Raw genomic sequence first — 22,272 nt, 5'->3', positions numbered from 1 at the left:
GGGGGTGTGGATAGTGACCTGTGCTTGCACACAGGATTCTTGGTGGCTGCAGCAGCAGTGTTAGCATTTCATGCCAGTGTCTGGGGTCCAAGCTGATAGCCACAGCTTGTGCCCATCTCTGGAGCTCATTTAGGCAGTGCTCTGCCTTCTGTGGGCACACAGGGAAGTCATCCCCTTTCCTCATGCACCCTGAAACAATGGTCTCTTGCCCCTTAGGCAGGTCCAGACTTTTTTCCTGTACTCCCTCCTGGCTAGCTGTGGTGCACTAGCCCCCTTCAGGCTGTGTTCATGCAGCCAAGCCCAGTCCTCTCTCTCGGGTCTGACCTCCAAAGCCCAAGCCTCAGCTCCCAGACCACCCCACCCCCCAGTGGGTGAGCAGACTAGCCTCTCAGGCTGGTGAATGCTGGTTGGCACAGATCCTCTGTGCAGGAATATCTCCACTTTACCCTCTGTACCCCTATTGCTGTGCTCTCCTCCATGGCTCTGAAGCTTTCCCCCTGCCCCCCATCCCTGTCCCCACCAATGAAGGGGCTTCCTAGTGTGTGGAAACTTTTCCTCCTTCACAGTTCCCTCCCAGAGGTGCAGGTCCTGTCCCTATTCTTTTCTCTCTGTTTTTTTCTTTTTTCTTTTGCCCTACCTAGGTACATGGGGATTTTCGTGCTTTTTGGGAAGTCTGAGGTCTTCTGCCAGGGTGCAGTAGGTGTTCTGTAGGAGTTGTTCCAAATGTAGATGTATTTTGGATGTATTTGTGGGGAGGAAGGTGATCTTCACGTCTTACTCCTCTGCCACCTTGAAGGTCCCCTCATAAGTTTCAATATTGTTAAGAAGTCAGTTCCAACTAACTTGATCAACAATTTCAACTCAATTTCAGTCAGAATCACAGCAACTTATGTTGTAGACACCAACAAATTGATTCTAAAGTTTACATGGAAATGGAAAAGATCCAGAATAGCCAACTCAATATTTAAGAACAAAGTCAGAGAACTGACAGTACCTGACTTCAAAAATTATTATAAAGCTACAGTGTCAAACCAGTGAGATACAGGAGAAAGAATCAACAAAAAGATTATTGAAGCTGAATAGAGAGCCCAGAAATATACTCACACAAATATTATCAACCAATCTTCGACAAAGAAGCAAAGACAATTCAATGAAGAAAAGATAGTCTTTTCAACAAATGTGCTAGAACAATTAGACATTCATGTGCAAAAATAAATAAATGGAGACACAGACCTTACACTTTTCACAAATATTAGCTTAAAATGGATGATAAATTTAAAACTAAAATGGAAAACTATAAAACTTCTAGAAGATAACACAGAAGAAAATGTCTAGGTAACCCTGAGCTTGGCAATGAAATTTTAGATAACATCAGAAGCACAATCCATGAATGAATCATTTGAATTCATCAAAGTTAAAAACTTCTGCTCTGTGAATGAATGAAAAGACAAGTCACAGACTGAGAGAAAATATTTGCAAAAGACAGATCTACTAAATAAATTTTATCTAAAATATACAAATAACTATTCAGACGTAATATCTTCACAAAGGAAGATATACTTATGGCAAATAGGCATATAAAAAGAATCCCAGCATCAGATGTTATTACAGAATTGCAAATTATGATATACCACTACACTCTTATTAGAATGTACAACAGCCAAAACACTGACAACACCTACTGCTGGTGAGGATATGGAGCAAGAGAACTTTCATTCATTGCTGGTGAGAATGCAAAATGATACACCCACTTTTGGAAGACAGTTTGGCAGTTTTATAAAGCTGAACATAATTTCCACTATACAAGCCAGGTTAGTAATTGATCACAATTATTAACTGATAATGATCTCCTCATTTTGGGTTGTACATACTTTCAAGTATTACTTGTATAATTTTGAACAACTAGCTTACTCCCTCCTCCTCCCCCCTGCTGATCACAGAAGTTACTCTTTTATGTTAATACTGGCTCCATTTTCTAATATTTGTTCTATTTCACAGTCGTATTCATAACAGATAGTTGTGTGTAACTTCAATGCTCTTGGCAGCTTGATTTTAAAAGGTACACTTCTGGAGGGGCAGTAAACTCTCCCTAACCCTCCTCCACAACGTTCCCATCCCTAGCCACACGTCTTTTACAGTATGTTAAAAAGAAATTCAAACATTCAGAATAATAGAAATAGTAAAATGGGGCTTCCCTGGTGGCGCAGTGGTTGAGAATCTGCCCGCCAATGCAGGGGACACGGGTTCGCGCCCTGGTCTGGGAGGATCCCACATGCCGCGGAGCGACTGGGCCCGTGAGCCACAATTGCTGAGCCTGCGCGTCTGGAGCCTGTGCTCCGCAACAGGAGAGGCCGCGATAGTGAGAGGCCCGCGCACCGCGATGAAGAATGGCCCCCACTTGCCGCAACTGGAGAAAGGCCTCACACAGAAATGAAGACCCAACACAGCCATAAATAAATAAAATAAAAAAATAAATAAAATATTAAAAAAAAAAGACTTTATAAAAAAAAAAAGAAATAGTAAAATGAGCATCATGTACACAGATTTAACGATTCTTAACCTTCTGCCATATTTGTTTCCTCAAACTGTTTTGATGAATTTTTCAAAAGTAAATTACAAATACATGATTTCAGAATTGTAAATATTTCAGTATGTATCTTTAAAAAATAAGAGCAATTTCCTACATCGTCCAAATATTATCACACTAACCAAAGTAATGTTAATTTTCCTTAATATTTCTTATACCTAGTCCATATTTATATTTCCAAAATTGTTGTCTATTGCACTGTTATTTTTTTCCAACCAAGATCCGATGGAAAACCACACTGCAATATGTTGTTATGTCATAAAGTTAAAGTCTAACCCATACCTCTGGGAATTGAGGCAAAGTCGCCAGGAATCGGCTCCAAACGTTAAGACTTTCAGTTTACGAACCAAGCGGAAATGCTTCAAAACTTACTTCCTACGCTCTCAAAGACTTATGGGAAATGTAGTCTTGACTGTTATGGGCTCACATCTCAGGCCTCTGGGAATCGGTTTTCAGAGTTCACTCTGCGCATGTGCACGTCCAGCCCGTCTGCTGCCGTCCGACCTCTCCAGCCTGAAAGGAACAAGATCTCCCGGTGTTTGGGTCCGTGCTGAAGCCAAGGCTGCCCACTGGAGGTGAGAGCACGGGGTCCGGTTCCGCGTGGCTTGGGGTCCTGCTGGGTCCGGTAGGCTTGTGTGCGGGGGACGGGAGCGGGAAGTCCCAGGAACCTCTAGGCGGGCCCGCCCCTCCCCCAGCCCGCTAGTCCGGGCAGGTCCGGCCCTGCCTGCTCCAGGGGTGCAGGTGAGGCTGAATCCTTGTCTGGAGGAGGTGTTTGGTGCCGGCCAGGTGCGGGCGGAGAATGCACCTTGATAACGTTCACGATAAACCGGAGGCTACTAATAGTAGCTTGTGCAGTTATTCTGAGAATTAAATAAGGTGTCATCTGCAAAACATTTTGTCAAGTGATTGTAATAATCACTGTGTAAGCTGCTAGCATAAGACACTTTGTTCCCTTTGTTTGGTATTTCGTTTAACCCTCACAACAAGTCTACTTGTCTTTATAAACACGCCGTTTTTTTTTTTAAATGAAAGGAATTTCGTGTGTGCGGAATGATATAGCCCGGGATACAAGCTGGGAGGTGAGAGTTAGGATGCAAATACAAATAGATTTTACTCCCTATCTCTTGCTCTTTCTGATATCCTCCCTGCCTCAGACCCAGAGTTGCAACCTGCGGAGCAGCTCATGGCAGCCTGTCCTCAAATTCCCAGGGACATGATTGTGAAGTGAATGCAGACAGAATGTCGCCATGTGGGAAATATATACTGGGATTTGTGGATTCTCAGAGTGAGGCCCTTGAACCTTACTGAACTGTCCAGGCTGTCTCCATTCTCAAAAGAATAGTCTGATAAACTAATGCAGTGCTGGCCAGTAGAAAGATAATGCAAACCAAATGTAATTAAATTTTTTTCAGTAGCAGCAGTAAAAATTAAAAAGGTGAAGTTAATTTTACTGGTGTATTTAATTAAGTACATCCAAAATATTATTTAGACTTGTGTCACTAGCCACACTTCGGGTGTAGTAGTTGAACGCAGCTAATGGCTTCATACTAGATAGTACATTTCTAGTGAATGCCCAAAGAGATTTTGAGCGTTAGGTGAAGGTTTCAAATAAAGTGGATTTGTTTCTCTGGTCCCTCTGGAGCAAAGTAGCTCTTTTAAAGCAGGGAAGAGGGAGTCCCAAGAACAAATGCCACTTGGAAGAACAGCTCTTCTGACAGAGCTTCAGAGCAGAGGCAAAAAGTTCTAGAAAGGAGCGGGTTCTGAGTTGCTCCACCAGAAGCAGTTCTTGATCCCTGTATAGCATGAGTCAGATTTGGTCAGTCAGACTTGGTGATGTTATTGCATCTAGAAGCCATCACAGACTGTGACATTGGACACTTGTGGACCAACTTGCAGAAGGTGGTAACCTGGGGTTGAGAGGTATGGGTGACTGTCAAGCTACACAGGAAAAGGCACTTTACTGGATGGCCGGTAAGCACATGATGTCCAGGGAAGGTATAAGCAGCCAGAGTTGATGAAATCCTAAACAGCACCCCATTTCCTTCATTTTCCTGTCACTCTTTTCAGATTCTGAGCTGCTCTTACACCATGAGCATTAGATGCCACATTTGGTGATGGACGTGAACATAGAGAATTTTTTCTATGTATTTGAACATAGAGAATAATAAAATGGTAGTAGAAGAAGGGTTTTCTACATTGGACACTTTTGGAAGCCCCAAAATACTGAAATGAACGTTTTTGTAGAGTCACCAGGGCAGAACCAAGCACAATGATATTTACTTACACAGGTAAGTACTATAAGCATCTTATCAAAATATCTTTTTTTTTAGAAATAGCAACTATTTTAGAACAAAGGATTAAAAAACATATTTCTTGCATAGAGCATTCCATCTTTATTTCAGCTCTAACTCAAGGTGTAAACTGAACAAGAACTTGATTAACAATCCAGCCTGAGTAGTTTTTTGACAACATTATTTTTAATGAAGGTAGAGGATGTCACCCCTGGTGTACCTGAATTTGTTTAACCAATTCTCTGTTTTACTTTTGTTGTTGTTGTTTTTATTGTTTATTATTAGAAGGGAACATAAATTGTTAATTCATTGATAAAAAGAAGTTTACCTTACTCAGTGAAAATGCAAGGTTAAGACCAACATAATCATATCAGAGATGCACATGTTCAGGTGGTGCTACCTTTGTATGGTCTTTCATGTCCCTTCTCAAGAATGTCGAAAGGAACATTCTCCCATGGGGAAGTCTTTTCTCCAGCTGGTGTTATGAGATTGTTAGACAGATGAATATAGGAGTTGTAAGGCAGAGTAGGTTTTTCATGACCCCATTTCTTTTTCCTCCTCCCCAGCTGAACCTTCACAGTTCTTTACATTTTTCCAGAAGCAGTAGAAAATGAACATAGCTCAGGTGAGTTCAGTTTTTAATAACCTATTTGTTTTGCAATGGATTTTATAAGGGTTTAAGTGTCTATACATTAACATGGAAAAGTAGAAATAGAAATGGATCAGATGCATTCAGGGAACATGTAGAAATACAGTTGACCCATGAACAACACGGGTTTGAACTGCACAGGTCCAGTTATACGTGGATTTTTTTCTTTTTTTAACGGTAAACTACAGTACTACATGATCTGTAGTTGGTTGAATCCAAGGAGGTGGAACCGCAGATACGGAGAAACCGTGTATACAGAGGACTGATTATAAGTTATATGCAGATTTTCAACTCTGCAGAGGGCAGGTGCCCCTAACCCCCGAGTTGTTCAAGGGTCAACTGTACAGATGCATAGCAGAGCAAAGGTGGTATGTGGATATAAGCAGATCCTCTGATATTACAAATTTATCAAATTGGAGCTCCAAATTTATTTCTGAGGTTTTTGGTAGCCATGTCAGAGTGTCAGACAGATGACACTTCTTTGAAGGTTCACATTGGTGGGAAGATAAAGCCAACTGATTCCTCATAGAAAGTAAAGACAATCGAAGATAAAAACATATCTTTGTTATTCTTCAAATAGGTGATTAGGTTAACAACTTCCAGGTGATAACCCTAGGATTGGTAGAATGTTGCCTCCACATGTTCTTCAATAAAAGTAGAAGGCATAAAGCTAAATGAGAACTCGGTCAGTACTGTTTTTCAGAAACTCAGACATGGGTTGAATTAGGCATTTTTCTGATGAATCAACTGAATATCCTTAAATTTACTCTCCATAAATATCTCAAGTACCCATGATATTCAGATTTTTCAGCAGACAGTTTAAAATTCTGTTCTCTTTCAAATGTTTCGGCGCTTTCCATTCACACTTCAATTCTCTGCATGATGCCTTGGTTCCTCTCACCACTTGCCTGTGATCTCCAGTGCCCAGAGACTTGATTATAATCAAATCCATTGAGTTTTGTCTAATCATTTCCCTTGGACTTCTCTGTAGTGCTTGCTTCTACTTCTCACATTATCATTCTGGAAAGTTTCTCTGTTAGTGTCTGACACCCTCCACTGGCTCTTTCCTTCCCCTGCTAATGTCTTCATGTAGTCATCTTGCTTTCCATGTCCTTTTACATGGCTTATCCCATTTCCATGCTTGGCCCTTTAATCTTCTCTTTTGTCTCAGAATGATTTCATCCTATCTCATTTTTTTAAAAAAACAGCTTAATTGAGATTCAAATCATATACCATACAATTCACCCTTATTTAAAGTGTAAGAAAACTCATTTTTTTAGTATGCTCACAGATGTGTGCACACATCATCACAATCAGTTTTAGAACATTTCCATTACCTTAAAAAGCAACTGTATACACTATAGTGTATACACTATATACAACTATCCCCCTCCTGTAATCCCATTACACCCCTTACCCCCAGGCCACAAGCAACCACTAACCTACTTTCTGTCTCTACAGATTTGCTTAACGACTTCCTGTATTATTTCTTATAGGGCAGTTTTGCCTGTGACAAATTCTGGTTTTTCTTATCCAGGAAAGTTTTAATTTTTCCATTTTTGCTGGGTGTAGAATTCTTGGTTGACAGCCTTTTTCTTTCAGCACTTTGAATATGTCATACCACTGCCTCTGTCATCCATGGTTTCTGATTAGTAATCAGCTTTTACTACTCTTGTACATGATGAGTTGCTTCCTTCTTAATGCTTTTCAATATTGAGTTCTTGTCTTTTTGACAGTTTGATTATCATGTGTCCAGGTGTGGATCTCTTACTCGAGGTTTATGCTACTTGGAGTTTGTTGAGTGTCTTGAATGTGTAGATTATTGTTTTTCATCAGATTTGGAGACTTCTTGGCCAATATTTTTTTCAAGTGTTCTTTCAGACTTTTTCTCTCCTCTCTGTCTGGGAGTCTCATTATGCATATGTTTGTAAACTTGTTGCTACCCCATAGTTTATTTTTTGTCATTATTTTACCTTTGTTTCTCATATTGTAGAATTTCAATAGGCATATTGTCCAGTTTGTTCATACTTACTTTCACCTGCTCAGATCTGCTGTTGAACCCTTCTAGTGAAAGTTTTGTTTCAGTTTTTATACTTTTCAACTCTTCAGCTTCTATTTAGCCTTTTTTTTTTATCATTTCTGTTTCTTTACTGATATTCTTTAAGTAGTGAAATATAGTTCACATACTTTTCCTTTGGTCCTTAGACATTATTTCCTCTACTAGGTCTTTGGCCGTATTTAAAATAGCTAATTTAAAGTCATTGCCTAGTAAGTCTAACATCTTCCTCAGGAGCAGTTTCTATTGATTACACTTTTTCCTGCATATGTGTCTTACTTTCTTGTTGTATTGATAATTGGACATTTTAAATAAAATAGCAACCCCAGGAATCTGAGTTTCTCCCCTCCATAGTGGTCATTGTTGAAATGTATTTGCTTAGTGACTTTTGTGAGCTAATTATGTACAGCCTGTATTTCTTGTCATCTGTGGCTGTTGAAGTCTCTATAGAAATTTCCTTAAATGCCTGGAACCAAGAAGTCTCCCAGTTTTTGCTAAGGGGCTCTGTGCATGTCAGGGCATTCTTTCAACAGTCAGGCAGGCAGTTTACAACTCTGTATCAGCCTTCACTTCCTTCTTACACCAAACCTCAATATTACCTAGAGGTGAGAGTTTAGGGCCTTCTCACATCTTTCTGGAGCATGCTCATAGCCCTGGGCATATGCACAGCTCTGTGCATGTATGTGCCCTTTTAGATTCTCAGGAATATATGGGAATTTTTCAGAACCTTTATAGACATCTCATTCCTCAGCTTTTCCTTTTAAGCTTTTTGATTAGGCCATTGGTTGCCCCAACTGTTATCCACCGCCTCAGGTAGCCACTAAGTTAAACAAATGCCTTTAAATGTTTTTGACAGATGCCTCTGAGATAAGACTTCATACTATGTGAGCTCTGAGTTAGCTCAAATAAAGACATACTTGCAAGTGAGGTCTTTCAGGGAATCTCCAAACAGAGCAAGTAATGAGGTTTCTTGGAGTGAGGCTTTGACAGAACTCCAACCCAGTTCTGCTGCTCCAGTGGTTGCCAGGCTGCTAATTTTAACTGTGATTGCAGACTGTTGGTTCTTAAGCTACTTCAGAGATGGTGAGAGAGGAATGGAAACAGGGTACGTTAGAAGGACACAATATCACTTTCTTAGTGTGCTTCAGCCTTTTTTTTCCCTTGTATAAATGTTCCATAGATTGCCTTTATTAACTTCTACAATTTTTGCCATTTTTTTCATTGCTTTTATGGAGGAGAAAATTTTGTTGGATCCCACTTCATCATTTTCACTTATGTCACTTGTTAACTTATTTTTTTTTTAAATTCAGCTGAGTTTTATTAAGCCAGATATTAAAGAGATTGGCAAAAATGAAGACAGTGACACTTTTCTCATTAATTTTTTTCATTTTGGGAAATACAGTTAACTTGTCTTTATTTTTCTTTTAGATTAAAAAAAATTTTATGAGAAGTGTTCCTGTTCTTTTATTCATTTATTTTATTGATAGTTACCAACTGCTAACATTGAGCTTCACACAGGAGGTATCTACTCAGTAACACTGAAGACATGAATGAACAAATAATTGGATAAATAACACTGGGGAAAGGCTATTTCTGTCCTTTTACTTCTTAATCTAGTTCTGTTCCTTCCTATTTTTAATTGTGATAAGAACACTTAACATGAGATAACCCTTTTAATACATTTTTTTTTAAACCCCACATTTGTTTATTTATTTATTTTTTGGCTGTGTTGGGTCTTCATTTCTGTGCGAGGGCTTTCTCTAGTTGTGGCAAGCGGGGGCCACTCTTCATCGCGGTGCGCGGGCCTCTCACTATCGCGGCCTCTCTTGTTGCGGAGCACAGGCTCCAGACGCGCAGGCTCAGTAGTTGTGGCTCACAGGCCTAGTTGCTCCACGGCATGTGGGATCTTCCCAGGCCAGGGCTCGAACCCGTGTCCCCTGCATTAGCAGGCAGATCCTCAACCACTGCGACACCAGGGAAGCCCCCTTTTAATACACTTTTACATGTACAATACAGTATTGTTATCTATAGGCACAACGTTGTACAGCAGATCTCTAGAACTTAATGATTTTGTATAACTGAAACTTCATACCCATTGAATTAGCTACTCACTATTTCTCCCTCCTGCCAGCCTCTTTGAAGTCTTTTGCTATGGAAACTTTCCCTTTTCTCAGTTTCTAAGATTCTGTTCTCTCATAATTACTCTCCAGAAAACTTCTCCTCTGGCTTTGTGACCTCTACTTTTTCTGCCAGCCTCTTTAATATTCATGGTTTCTCAAATGCTGTTTTTTGATACTTTTCTTTCCTCAATCTGTATGTGCTCAAGTTGTTGTCTGATTGCCTCGGATCACTTCAGTTACCACTTAAATTGCTAGTAATTCCTTAAAGCTTGTCTTCATCCTCGACCTCCCTTCTGTGTTCTAAAACTATGTGTATACTTGCTTAAGGAACTGTTCCAGCTTTATGTTTCACAGACCCTTTAGTAGCAACATGAACAGATCTGTCTCACTAAAACTTCTAACACATTTCTTTCCCTTTATTTCCCAAATATCAGTGTTTGGAACCAGCATTAAAGAAGCTGCTCATACTGCTAGATGGGTAGCTACACAAGAAAGTAGTTATCAGATTGGTTGCTGTTTCTGCTGTCTGATTATATCCCTATTCCTATATCTGTTACTTCAGTGTTGATAGTGTTCTTTCACACCCATCCTTGGTAAGTTGTTCTTGACTCTTCATGAGTTCTATACATTTATTTATACATAAATTCCATCATGTCTAATATCTCTACAACTTATGTATATCTGTAACGTGTCTCCCATTATTTACGGTGATGATGTCCAAGTAGAGATGGAACATTCTAGAATTCTCTAGAATACCCAGGATAATCCCTTAGGATATAGAAGAAGAGTTGTAAGAAGCCTCTTTATATTGAATTTTTTTAATCTTAAAAAAAATCTATAATTCGTAAACATATATAAATGAATTAAGTTAAAAATGAATTGCTAAAATCTTTTTAACTAATTGGGTAACTCCAAAGTTAGAGACAAACTAGGTCAAAAATAAGCATTCTTTATAATGATTTGGTTTAAAGGCTTAAAAGTAAACAGGAGAAATAATAGTTTTCAACTAATTCTGAACTTTTGAACAAAATTTGTTGTTACAGGGATCAGTGTCATTCGAAGACGTGACTGTGGAGTTCACCCAGGATGAATGGCAGTATGTAGGCCCTGCTCAGAGGACCCTGTACAAAGATGTGATGCTGGAGAACTACAGCCACCTCATCTCATTGGGTGAGCAGACCTTACCATATGACTCCCTCTGGAATATTTTCTTTTTTTTTAATTATCAAAACACATGAACCATTTATAGACATTGTTGTTCAGACTTTTAATTGAGAAGTTTAAGGTAACTGAGACCTTTACAGAAACAGAAACAATGTGTCATTACTTTCCCATTGAAAACTTCAAATGAGCACATTCATTTTGCTCCACCTTCAGAAATGCCCATGGTTCTGGTCTATATATAGCTTTAGTTGTTACATTTGCAGGGTACTGCATTATCAAACCCCAGGTGATCTTCAAGTTGGAGCACGGTGAAGAGCCCTGGTCCTCAGAGGAAGAATTCCTAAACCAGAAGTACCCAGGTGAGTGAGCATTGACACAAGGAAGTACCTGGGGTAGTTAGACTTTAGAAGGGATGACTTTTGAAAGTTTATTTACTTTTCTTTTAAACAGCTTTACTAAGATACAATTCAGTATACAATTGTATATATCATACAATCCACCCATTTAAAATGTACAATTCACTGGCTCTTAATAGACTCACAGATATGTATAAACATCACCACAGTCAGTTTTCTTCACCTCAAAAGGAAACCCTATACCCTTCAGCTATGACCTCCCTCTCTCCCTGTCCCCTTCAGCCCTAGCAACCACTAATCTACTTTCTGTCTGTAGATTTGTTTATTCTGGACATTTCATATAAATGGAATCACACATTATGTGGTCTTTTGTGATTGGTTTCTTTCACTTATCATTACAAGGTTCATGTTGTAGCATGTATCAGTACTTCATCCTTTTTATGGCAAAATAATATAACATTGTCAGGATATACCACATCTGTTTGTCCATTCATCAGTCAGTGGACATTTGGGATCCTGCCTTTTTGCTATTATTGAGTAATGCTGATATAAACATTTATTAACAAGTGTTTTCATGGGCATATGCTTTTATTTCTCTTGAGTTTATACCTAGGAGTAGAATTGCTGGGTTATATGGTAACTGAGGAAATACCAGACTTTTCTAAAGTGGCTGCACCATTTTACATTCCTGATGATAGCATGTGAGGGTTCTGATTTCTCCACATCTCCACCAACACTTATTTTTGTTCTAGCCATCCCAATGGATGTAAAGTGGTATGTTATTAAGGTTTTGATTTGCAATTCTGTATTAGTCAGCTGGGCTGGCATGACAAAATACCATAGCTTAAACAAAAGAAATTTATTTCTCACTGTTCTGGAGACTGGAAGTACAAGATCAACGTGGCAACAGGATTGATTTTTTTTGTGAGGTCTCTCTTCCTGGCTTGCAGATGACCTTCTCACTGTGTCCTCACATGGCCTTTCCTCTGTGCATGCATGGAGAGAGAGCTCTGATGTCTCTTCCTCTTCTTATAAGAATACCAGTCCTATAGAATTAGGACCCCACCCTATGAACTCATTTAACCTTAATTACCTCCCTAAAGGCCTTATCTCCAAATAGTTACATTGGGGTTAGGGCTTCAACATATTGAACAAATTGTCCATAACAATTTCTGTGATCACTAATGCTGTCAAGCATCTTTTCATGTGCTTAATGACCTTTGTCTAAACTAATAAACAATTCCAGGAATTTCAGACGTTATAATTTTAAAATAATTCCTGGAGTAAAAAAATAAAATCACCTTAAGTGTGTTTATTAAAAGTTTATGTTGTGAAGCCATTTTTTTTTTAACATCTTTACTGGAGTATATTTTCTTTACAATGTTGTGTTAGTTTCTGCTGTACAACAAAGTGAATCAGCTATATATGTACATATATCCTCATATCCCCTCCGTCTTGTGTCTCCCTCCCACCCTCCCTATCCCACCCCTCTAGGTGGTCACAAAGCACTGAGTTGATCTCCCTGTGCGATGCAACTGCTTCCCACTAGCTATCTATTTTACATTTGGTAGTGCATATATGTCAAGGCTACTCTCTCACTTCGTCCCAGCTTACCCTTCCCCCTCCCTGTGTCCTCAAGTCCATTCTCTATGTCTGCGTCTTTATTCCTGTCCTGCCCCTAGGTTCATCAGAACCATTTTTTTTTTTTAAGATTCCATATATATGTGTTAGCATACGGTATTTGTTTTTCTCTTTCTGACTTACTTCACTCTGTATGACAGACTCTAGGTCCATCTACCTCACTACAGGTAACTCAATTTCATTTCTTTTTATGGCTGAGTAATATTCCATTGTATATATGTGCCACATCTTCTTTATTCATTGTGAAGCCATTTAAATAGCCATAACATAAAGATTGACATAATTTAGATGAAGAATATCTCCCAGTCACTAAATGTAAATGATTGGATCATACTGAATGGCTAAAAAAGTTGTCCCTAAATAAGTATCTTAGAAAGATTGTAATAAGAGAATGATAAAGTTATTCAGTCAATAAAAATAATTCAGAGTTTCATATTCTATTATTCAAGTTTGAATTTAGGCAATAAATACATTAACTTAAAAGGAAGTCCTCTTGCTCAGGAGCACAGGTTAAAATAAACCTTTAAGCATTGGAGTGACTGCACCAAAGAATACTATATCAATGATCATAAAACACAAAATAATGGAGTTCTAACAACTTAAAATTCACTAGGAGTAGGATATTATATCTCATCTGATTAAATAATAGATACTGTGGACATTAAAATGTATGCCTATAGAGGATATAAATGATAATTTTATTAAAGTGAAACATATTTGTGTATGTGTATGCTGAAATCAAATAACAAGCCTTTCAAGTTCCCATAGAATATAATCATAAGATAGTAAAAATATAGTTAGTCTAAAAAGAAAATACCAATAAATCCAACAAGTTAAAATCACCACAGATAATATTTTCTCTGTATAGTTTGATAAATCTAAAAATTGATAAAATGAGTAAAAAAAAATTCTTTGGACATGAAAATTTTAAAAATTATCTGTTTAAATAATAATACATAAAAGAAAACCAAATCCAAAATTACATGACATTTATAAAATAATAATAAATGTTACATGTTAGAAACCTTACGAGATAGCTAAATAGTTAACAGGTAAATTTTTAGTCTCATATTTATGTTAATAAATTAAGCAAAAACAATAGCAAAAATATACTAATGAAAACAGAACTTAAAAGTGAAGTTAAAAGTTAATAAACTGGGGACTTCCCTGGTGGTCCAGTGGTAAAGAATCTGCTTTACAATGCAGGGGACGCAGGTTCGATCCCTGGTCGGGGAACTAAGATCCCACATGCCGTGGGGCAACTAAGCCCATGCGCTACAACTACTGAGGCCACGCACCTCAACTAGAGAGCCTGAGTGCCACAAACTACAGAGCCCATGTGCTCTGGAGCCCACGTGCCACAACTAGAGAGAGAACTCGCATGCCACAATGAAAGATCCCGCATGCCACAACGAAAGATCCCGCATGATGCTGCAACGAAAGATCCCACATGCCTCAATGAAGATCCCGCGTACAACTAAGCAAAAAAAAAAAAAAAACAACGCAGCCAAAAAAAATTAATAAACTGGAAAACTGAAATTGTAGAATGGTTCTTAGAATAAAAATCAAATAGATAAAACTTCAGCTAACCCTAACAAAGACAAAGGAAAAATAGAACTTAATAAGTTCAAGTGGGGGTATATTAGTAAAGATTTAATGCAATATCAAACTAAATCCCATTCATAATGAAGAGTGATGTGGGAAGGACTTGCTCTTCCAGATATCAAGGCTTTATGTAAATCTCAGAGTAGTTAAGTATTATGGAGCCGAGAGTGGGCTAGTTTAATAAATTAGTGAAACAGAAGAGAAAGCTCAAGAAAAAAAATGTGCTTTATAGACAACTGGTCTTTGACAGGTGGCACTATCCCCACAGAAAAGTGGAGAAAGAATTCCAAGGTAACCTTATGGATCAAATCAAAAAACTGCATTAAGGTGGCTTAAAAACCTGATTATCAAAGCAAAACTAGAAATATTCTATATGATAAGGAAAACATGTTTATGACTCTGTTTAATGAAGGCATTAATAAGATATGAAAAGCATTAACCAGGGAAAAGATGGAGTAAATGTATTCTTTCCTACTCCATCCACTAAGTACAGTTAAATATGTGCATATATATAGTACATATATATAAAACAGATATAAGATACTTAAAGTTTTAAAGAAGAATGAAGATGGCACCTTAACAATATAGTCTTCCAATTGATAGACAACATATTTATTTAGGATTTCTTTAGGATTTCTTTGAATTCTTTTATCAGTGTTTTTTCAGCATACAGATACCAAGTTTTTTTGGGTTTTGTTTTTTTAGTGCTATGGTAAATCGTGTTATTTACCTGGTTTCACATTCTAATTGACCATTGTTTGTATGTGATTGTATTTTGTATATTGGCTTTATATTTTGCCTTTGCAAAACTTATTAGTTCAAGGAGCTTTTTTGAAGATCTTCATGTGATTTTTCTGTGTAGACTTACTCTGTATCTTCATTTTTATTCTTGCCTTGTTGCATTGTTTGAGTAGAAGTGCTAAGAGTAAACACCCTTGTCTTTTTCCCAATCTTAGGGTTAAAGTGTTCACTCTCTCACTCTTAAGTATGATGTTAGCTGCAGGCTTTTTATAGATTCCCTTTATTAGGTTAATGAATGGATTTTGAATATTGTGAAATTTTTTTGCCTTAATTCGTATGATTTTGTGGTTTTAATTCCATAGATGATTAATATAATGGATTATGTTGATTGTTTTTTTTAAAAACATGCCGACAGTTTGCATTCTTGGGATGAATCCCACTTGATCCTGATTTATTATTTTTATATATTGCTCTGTTCTTTTGGCTACTTTTTTTTTTCAGGACTTTTGCACTGATGTCATGAGGGATATTGGTCACCAGGTTTCTTTTCTCGAATTATTTTATTTGGTTTTGCTGTGAGGATAGTACAGGCCTCATAAAATATTTAGGAAACATTCCCTCATCTTGTATTTTCTAGAAGAGATTATATAAAATTGGTATTATTTAAATGTTTGGTGGAACTCACTAGTTAAAACAGTCTGATCCTAGAGCTGTTTCTTGGAAGTGTATGTTTTTTTGACCACATTTTCAGTTTCTTAAATACTGATCTATTTGGGTTATTTCATTTTTCTTGAGTGAGTTTAGTTGTTTTGTTTTATTTTTCAAGACATTTGTCCATTTCATGTAAATTGTCAAATTTATAGGCATAGAGTTTCTCTTAATCTTTTATTATCTCTTTAATGTCTGTTGTGTCAGTAGTTATATACCCTTTTGCGTTTCTTTCTGATATTGATAATGTGTGTCTTTTTTCTTCTTTTGGTTTTTATCATTTAAAAAAATATGTTTAAATAAATAAGCTTTGGTTTGATTGATTTTTCTCTGTTTTCCATTTTATTGTCTAATCTTTATTATTTTTTCTTTTGCTTTCTTTAGATTGACCTTCTCTTTGTCTAGTTTCTTAAAGTAGAAGCTTAGGTAATTGTTGCAGGGCTTTCTTTTCTCATATAAAAATTTTAAGCTATAAATTTATTTCTGAGTACTACTTTAGCTGCATCCCACAAATTTCTATATGTTTTTGACAGTTTTGTTTTCATATATGTAAAATACTTTAATTTTCTGTGAGACTTCCTCTTTGACCTATGGGTTAATTAGAAGCTTGTTAATTTACAAATATTTTGTATTTCTCCAGACAATTTTGTGTTACTGATTTCTAGTATGATGGTTTCTCTATGGCTTGAGATTATACTTTATGTGACTTCTTTTATATTTGTGAATATTTGTCTTACAGTTCAGAATATTGTCTATCTTCATGAATGGTTCATACGCATTTGAGAATAATGTGAATTCAGCTGTTTTTGACTATGCTGTGTTCTTGAGTTTGAGGGTGTAATTTTTACAAGTCCTACTTCGTCTTTTCTAGCTGTAATATTGGGCCTACCATATATTCCTGCCTCTTTTCTTGTTTCTGTGCTTTTTTTTCCTTCTCTCCTTCCTGTACCTGCTATGAGTTGCTACCAGTGCCCTAAAACAACAGATTTGTTACTCTTGCCTTTGCAGAGTCCGTAGAGTCAGTAGGAATATGGTTCCAGGCAGAATTTTGGTGGTGGTTGCTGTTACCATCTCATAGAGTGTCCCACGAATTGAACTTTCTCAGAATTCATGATCTTTCTTGTGAACTGTTGGTTTGGCTCATAGAGGAAATTTTGGAAGAGTGTGCAAATCCTTTATATCTAGCAGAACCATAGGGAAGAGTGTTCCTTTTTCTTTTTGGCTTGAGTAGGGTGAATATTGTCGAAAAGTTTTTTGTTCTGTGGGACCACCTTTTTCTCAGATGTTTGACTAAGAAGGAACAGATTTTTCTTGAAGCTCTTATTATCTCCACCTATTGTTGACTTTGTTTTATAGGCTCCTCCAGCACAACAGTACCCCATATAAGATATATGGGAAGCAGAAAGAAAAGCCTTGGAATTCTTTGCCATGTCATTTCTAAACTTCACCTCTATTCCATTTTGTAGCATCTTCATTTGTTTGTTTGTATGCTTTTTTTGTCCAGGAAATTTTAATTGTAAGAGGGTGGGCCTTGGAAAAATGAGGCTTCTCCATCTCGGCCAGCACTGGAAATAATACCTGTTTTTCGTTTTTGTTTTTTTTTTAAATAACATGGATGGGGAGAGAGAGAGTGTATGTGTCTGTCTTTCTCTGTGTGTGAATTATTAATCTTTGGAAATATGACTAGAAACAATAGATACAATAAATAACAAAACATATGACCTTAAGCTTCTCTCCATAAGAAATGTGGGATTCATAAGATGTTTTCAATTTTTCTCATTTTAGGATATTGCAGAGTTGATGTCCATATTGAGGAGAACCGGGAAAAACAAGAGAAACCTCTGTGGCAAGTAGTATTCATTGATAACAAAATATTGAGTAAAGAAGAGCAGAAAGTTTTAGAGAAACCATTTAATCTCAGTATAACTCCAGATTTTTCAGGAAAAATGCCCTCTAAACATGACTCATGTAGAATGAATTTGCCAGTTGTTTCTGAATTAATTCTTAGTGATAGGAATTATTCACAAGAAACAAGACTGACTACATAAATATATGTGAAAAGTTGCAGCTGGATATTCAGCATGAGAAAACTCATACTGGAGAGCAGTGTTACAAATATAATGAAAATCTGGAAACTCTCAGTTATGTGAAAGATCATCATAAATTTCAAACTCTGGAGCAATCTTTTGAATGTAATGAATATGGAAAAGTTTTACATGATAAGACCGTCTGTGTTACAGCTAAGAGTTCAGTAACAGGAGAGGATTCCTGTAAGGATAATGAATTTAGGGGAAATTGTGATAAAGCAGCTCTTTTTAACCACATGAGAACTGGCACAAGGAAGAAATGCTTTGATCTTAATGAATGTGGTAAATCCTGTGAATACAATGAGGTTCACATGGCTTTGGCACACAATGAATGTAATGAAAGTGGGAATAACTTCAGTAGGAATTCACCCCTCACTCAGCCTCAGAGAACTGTTACAGGACAAGGTGCCTTTGAAAGCAGTAAGTGTGAAGAAAACTTGAGCCAGAGCTCAGGCCATATAGTACATCAGAAGATACAAACTAGAGATACATTCTGTGTTTATAATGGATTTACAAACACCTTCTACCAGAAGTTAGACTTTACAGTACATCAGAGAACTCACAAAGAAGAGAAATTCTATCAATGTGATAAATATGAGAAATCCTTCCATCAGAACTCAGCCCTCAGTGTTCATCAGCAGTGTGACACAGGAGAGAAGTCATTTGAACTTACTGAATGCAGGAAATCATTTTACCAGAAAGCACACCTTATTCAGCATCAGAGGACCCACCCAGGGGAGAAACCTTATGAATGTGAGGAATGTGGGAAATCCTTTTGTTCAAATTCACATCCTGTTCATTATCCTGGAACTCATATGGGAGTCAATCTGTATGAATGTAATGAATGTGGGAAAACTTTTGCTGATAATTCAACCCTCAGAGCACATCAGAGAATTCACACAAAGGAGAAACCCTTCAAATGTAATGACTGTGAGAGGTCTTCTGCCCATAATTCAGCCCTCAGAGCACATCAGAGAATTCACACAGGTGAGAAACCATATGAGTGTAATGACTGTGAGAAGACTTTTGCCCATAATTCCACCCTCAGAGCACATCAGAAAATTCACACTGGGGTGAAACTCTACAAATGTAATGAATGTGGGAAAACTTTTTCCCAGAAGACACATCTTAGTACACATCAGAGGATTCACACAGGTGTGAAACCCTATGGATGTAGTGAATATGGGAAAACCTTCTCCCAGAAATCATACCTCAGTGGACATGAGAGAATTCACAGAGGGTAAAAACCTTATGAATGTAATGAATGTGGGAAAACTTTTGTCTATAAGGCAGCCCTCATTGTCCATCAAAGAATTCACACAGGAGAAAAACCCTATGAAATGAATGTGGGAAAACTTTCTCCCAGAGGACACACCTCTATGCACATCAGAGAACTCACACAGGGGAGAAACCTTATGAATGTAAGGAATGTGGGAAAACTTTTGCAGATAATTCAGCCCTCAGGGCACATCAGAGACTTCACAAAGGGGAGAAACCCTATGAATGTAGTGAATGTGGGAAAACTTTCTCCAAGACATCACACCTCAGAGCACATCTGAGGACTCGCACAGGGGAGAAACCCTATGAATGTAATGAATGTGGGAAAACTTTCTCCCAGAAGTCATATGTTGGTGCACATCAGAGAATTCACACAGGGGAGAAACCTTACGAATGTAACATATGTGGGAAACCTTTTGCCCATAATTCAACCCTCAGAGTACATCAGAGAATTCACACAGGTGTAAAATCCTACAAATGTAATGAATGTGGGAAAACTTTCTCCCAGAAGTCACACCTTAGTGCACATCAGAGAATTCACACAGGAGAGAAACCCTATGAGTGTAATGAATGTGGGAAAGCTTTTGCCCAAAATTCAACTCTTGGAGTACACCTGAGAATTCACACAGGTGAGAGACCCTACAAATGTTATGAATGTGGAAAAACCTTTGTCCGTAAGGCAGCTCTTAGAGTACATCACACCAGAATGCACACCAGAGAGAAAACCCTTGCATGTAATGAATTTGGGATGTGCTAAAGGAAGTTACACCTTATTAGATAACACACAGTAGAAAAGCTCATGTCACATAGACTGGCAAATTATTTTCCTTAACTGTTTCCTTTTCCCTGGGCACATAGCTTGTCTTAGTTTCCCAATCTTTCCTTCGTCTGGGTGGGGCTGGTCATGGAGTATGATGCTATTACATTTAAGTAATAAATGACCTCAATAAGTCACCTTACATTCTTCCTGTCCTGTGTTATACTGGAATTGAGAGATTTCTATGGCAGATTTGGGTGCTGTGTATTAAATATGGCAGAGCACAAGGCGAAAGAAGCTAGAGTCAATAACTGAGTGAAACAATTCTCCACTGACAGATCTTCACCAATTGTTTCTTTGTTTTTTTTTTTAAGCCAGAATTAAGTTTTTATTCTGTTGAGCTCTTACAGATTTTGGCCTGTTGGTTAAATGCATATAGCTTAGCCAACTGTCTGTTGAGTTGGATGAAACCAATGAATATAATAAATGTCAGAAGACCTTTAAGAATTTAACCTATCGGTTTGTATCAGAGATTTTTCATGGGGAAGAAAACTTCTGTCAATATCCTGAATGATCAGATGGCTTCAATAAAAATCAGAAATCTCAGGGAAAAACACAAAAGTCTTTTCTGCAGAGTAAACTTCTTTAAGCATCAAATAGTTAAGATTAGACTAAAATCTTATATTTTGATAAATGACATTTTTTAACAATTACTGAGTTTGCTTCAGAGAAATTTTTTCTGAGGGAATGTGTGAGTTTCAGAATTGAAAATAAAATTCTCAGCTAGAATCGATGTACCAAAACTTGTGTTTTATATGTAATATCAAGTTTTATAGAAACTATGTAAGAATATATTTACCTGTACACAAACTCATTGTGGAATGTGAAGTTTTTGAGATGGAGGGATAACTTGAATTCTGTGGACAACACCAATAAATATTTGACTAGTCTCCGAGCTATGTGGTACATCTGTATGAGTCTGTGTAACAGAGGATTCATTATTGCTGGTGAGTTCTAGTAGAAGGCAGTAGCCAAACCTGCTCTGGACCTGTCCCTTTCCTTTTTTTGAGTGACAGTCTATGTCCTTCTGTTGGCTTTGCTCTGACCGCTTGATGCCATATATATGTATCTAATATAGCCTGCCTGCTATGTCTGAATATTAGTCTGGCCTTGTTTTTCTGGGAGATCCATTAGATTTCTCAAGCATTCTTGTGTGTTTAGGGGGAGGGGTGGGTGTTGATTCTTACAAGGTTTGGGGGCCTACATTTTATGCCACTCCTGTGGTTTATTTTGTAATTATAAAGCAAGTCCTCTTATATGCATGTAGCCTGAGCATCCTGTCTAGGGTCTTTTTCCAACCTCAAGATGCTTGCTCACACTGCAGCATTGCAAACCATTGTTATTTTTGGAATTGGAATGAAAATAGGGACTACTTCCATGTCAGATGCACTGCACTGGTATTGAAAAGCAGACTCACTTTTGAGGAAACAATATATGTACTATAGTCTTGGCCAAGAAAATATTTGATCAATCTGCCATCATTTCGGGCTGCATGGTTTGGTCAGCACAGAAAAGAAAGTAAATTAAATCCTCGTTTTAAAACCTGAACCACTAAGAATTTCTACCATGGGCATGTTGCTTTCTGCAAATATGATCTGGTAGATTGAGCATGAGGACAATAAGTTGATTCCCTGAATTTTCTATTTCATATATGTTAATACTTTGTGAGGGAAAATGATGGTATATCTTTAGCATTAATTGGATAACAGACATTTCTTTGACACTGCATTGTTATCACTTAACTTAGTGGCATCATTGTCAAAGAAAAGATCCAGGATCAAGAGTTCACCATTGGATGAGTGCTGTATCATACCACCAGGGCTGGGCTAGCACACAAGAGATTGGATCAGCACTCGTGGTGGCAGGAGAGGTCTAGCAACTAAGAGAATATGTTTGCCCCTCCTCAGTCTCTGACACCTTGATGCAACTTTAGCTTATTTCACAATGCCAAAAAAGGAAATAATAGTCAAAAAGCATCTCTTTCTACATGCTTGATTTTTCAGAAAATTATAGACAAAAAAAATTAATCTGGAGTATTTTTTAAGAAATTTAAAATTAACTTCAAATAGTTATAGATATAAAGAAGAGTTACAGGGATAGTTCTTATATACTGCTCACCCAATTCCCATTATTAACATTTTATATTACCCTGGTACATTTGTCATAACCCAG

General features: G+C 37.5%; 1 protein-coding gene across 1 annotated transcript; it reads left to right on the top strand.

Annotated features, from left to right (window-relative positions):
- Positions 1-3,069: 3,069 nt before the first annotated feature.
- Positions 3,070-21,000, top strand: LOC137770382 (zinc finger protein 658-like). The gene is given in 8 exon segments (XM_068553052.1): positions 3,070-3,162; positions 4,655-4,875; positions 5,445-5,503; positions 10,747-10,873; positions 11,131-11,226; positions 17,704-17,942; positions 17,945-19,343; positions 19,346-21,000. Coding segments are annotated over 6 exon segments (2,571 nt in total). The 5' UTR covers positions 3,070-3,162; positions 4,655-4,875; positions 5,445-5,488; the 3' UTR covers positions 20,041-21,000.
- Positions 21,001-22,272: the final 1,272 nt, after the last annotated feature.

Source organism: Eschrichtius robustus, chromosome 10, assembly GCF_028021215.1.
Source record: "Eschrichtius robustus isolate mEscRob2 chromosome 10, mEscRob2.pri, whole genome shotgun sequence".
Taxonomy (NCBI): domain Eukaryota; kingdom Metazoa; phylum Chordata; class Mammalia; order Artiodactyla; family Eschrichtiidae; genus Eschrichtius; species Eschrichtius robustus.
The sequence above is the reverse complement of the archived record's forward strand: the minus strand, read 5'-3'. Positions and strand labels throughout refer to the sequence as shown.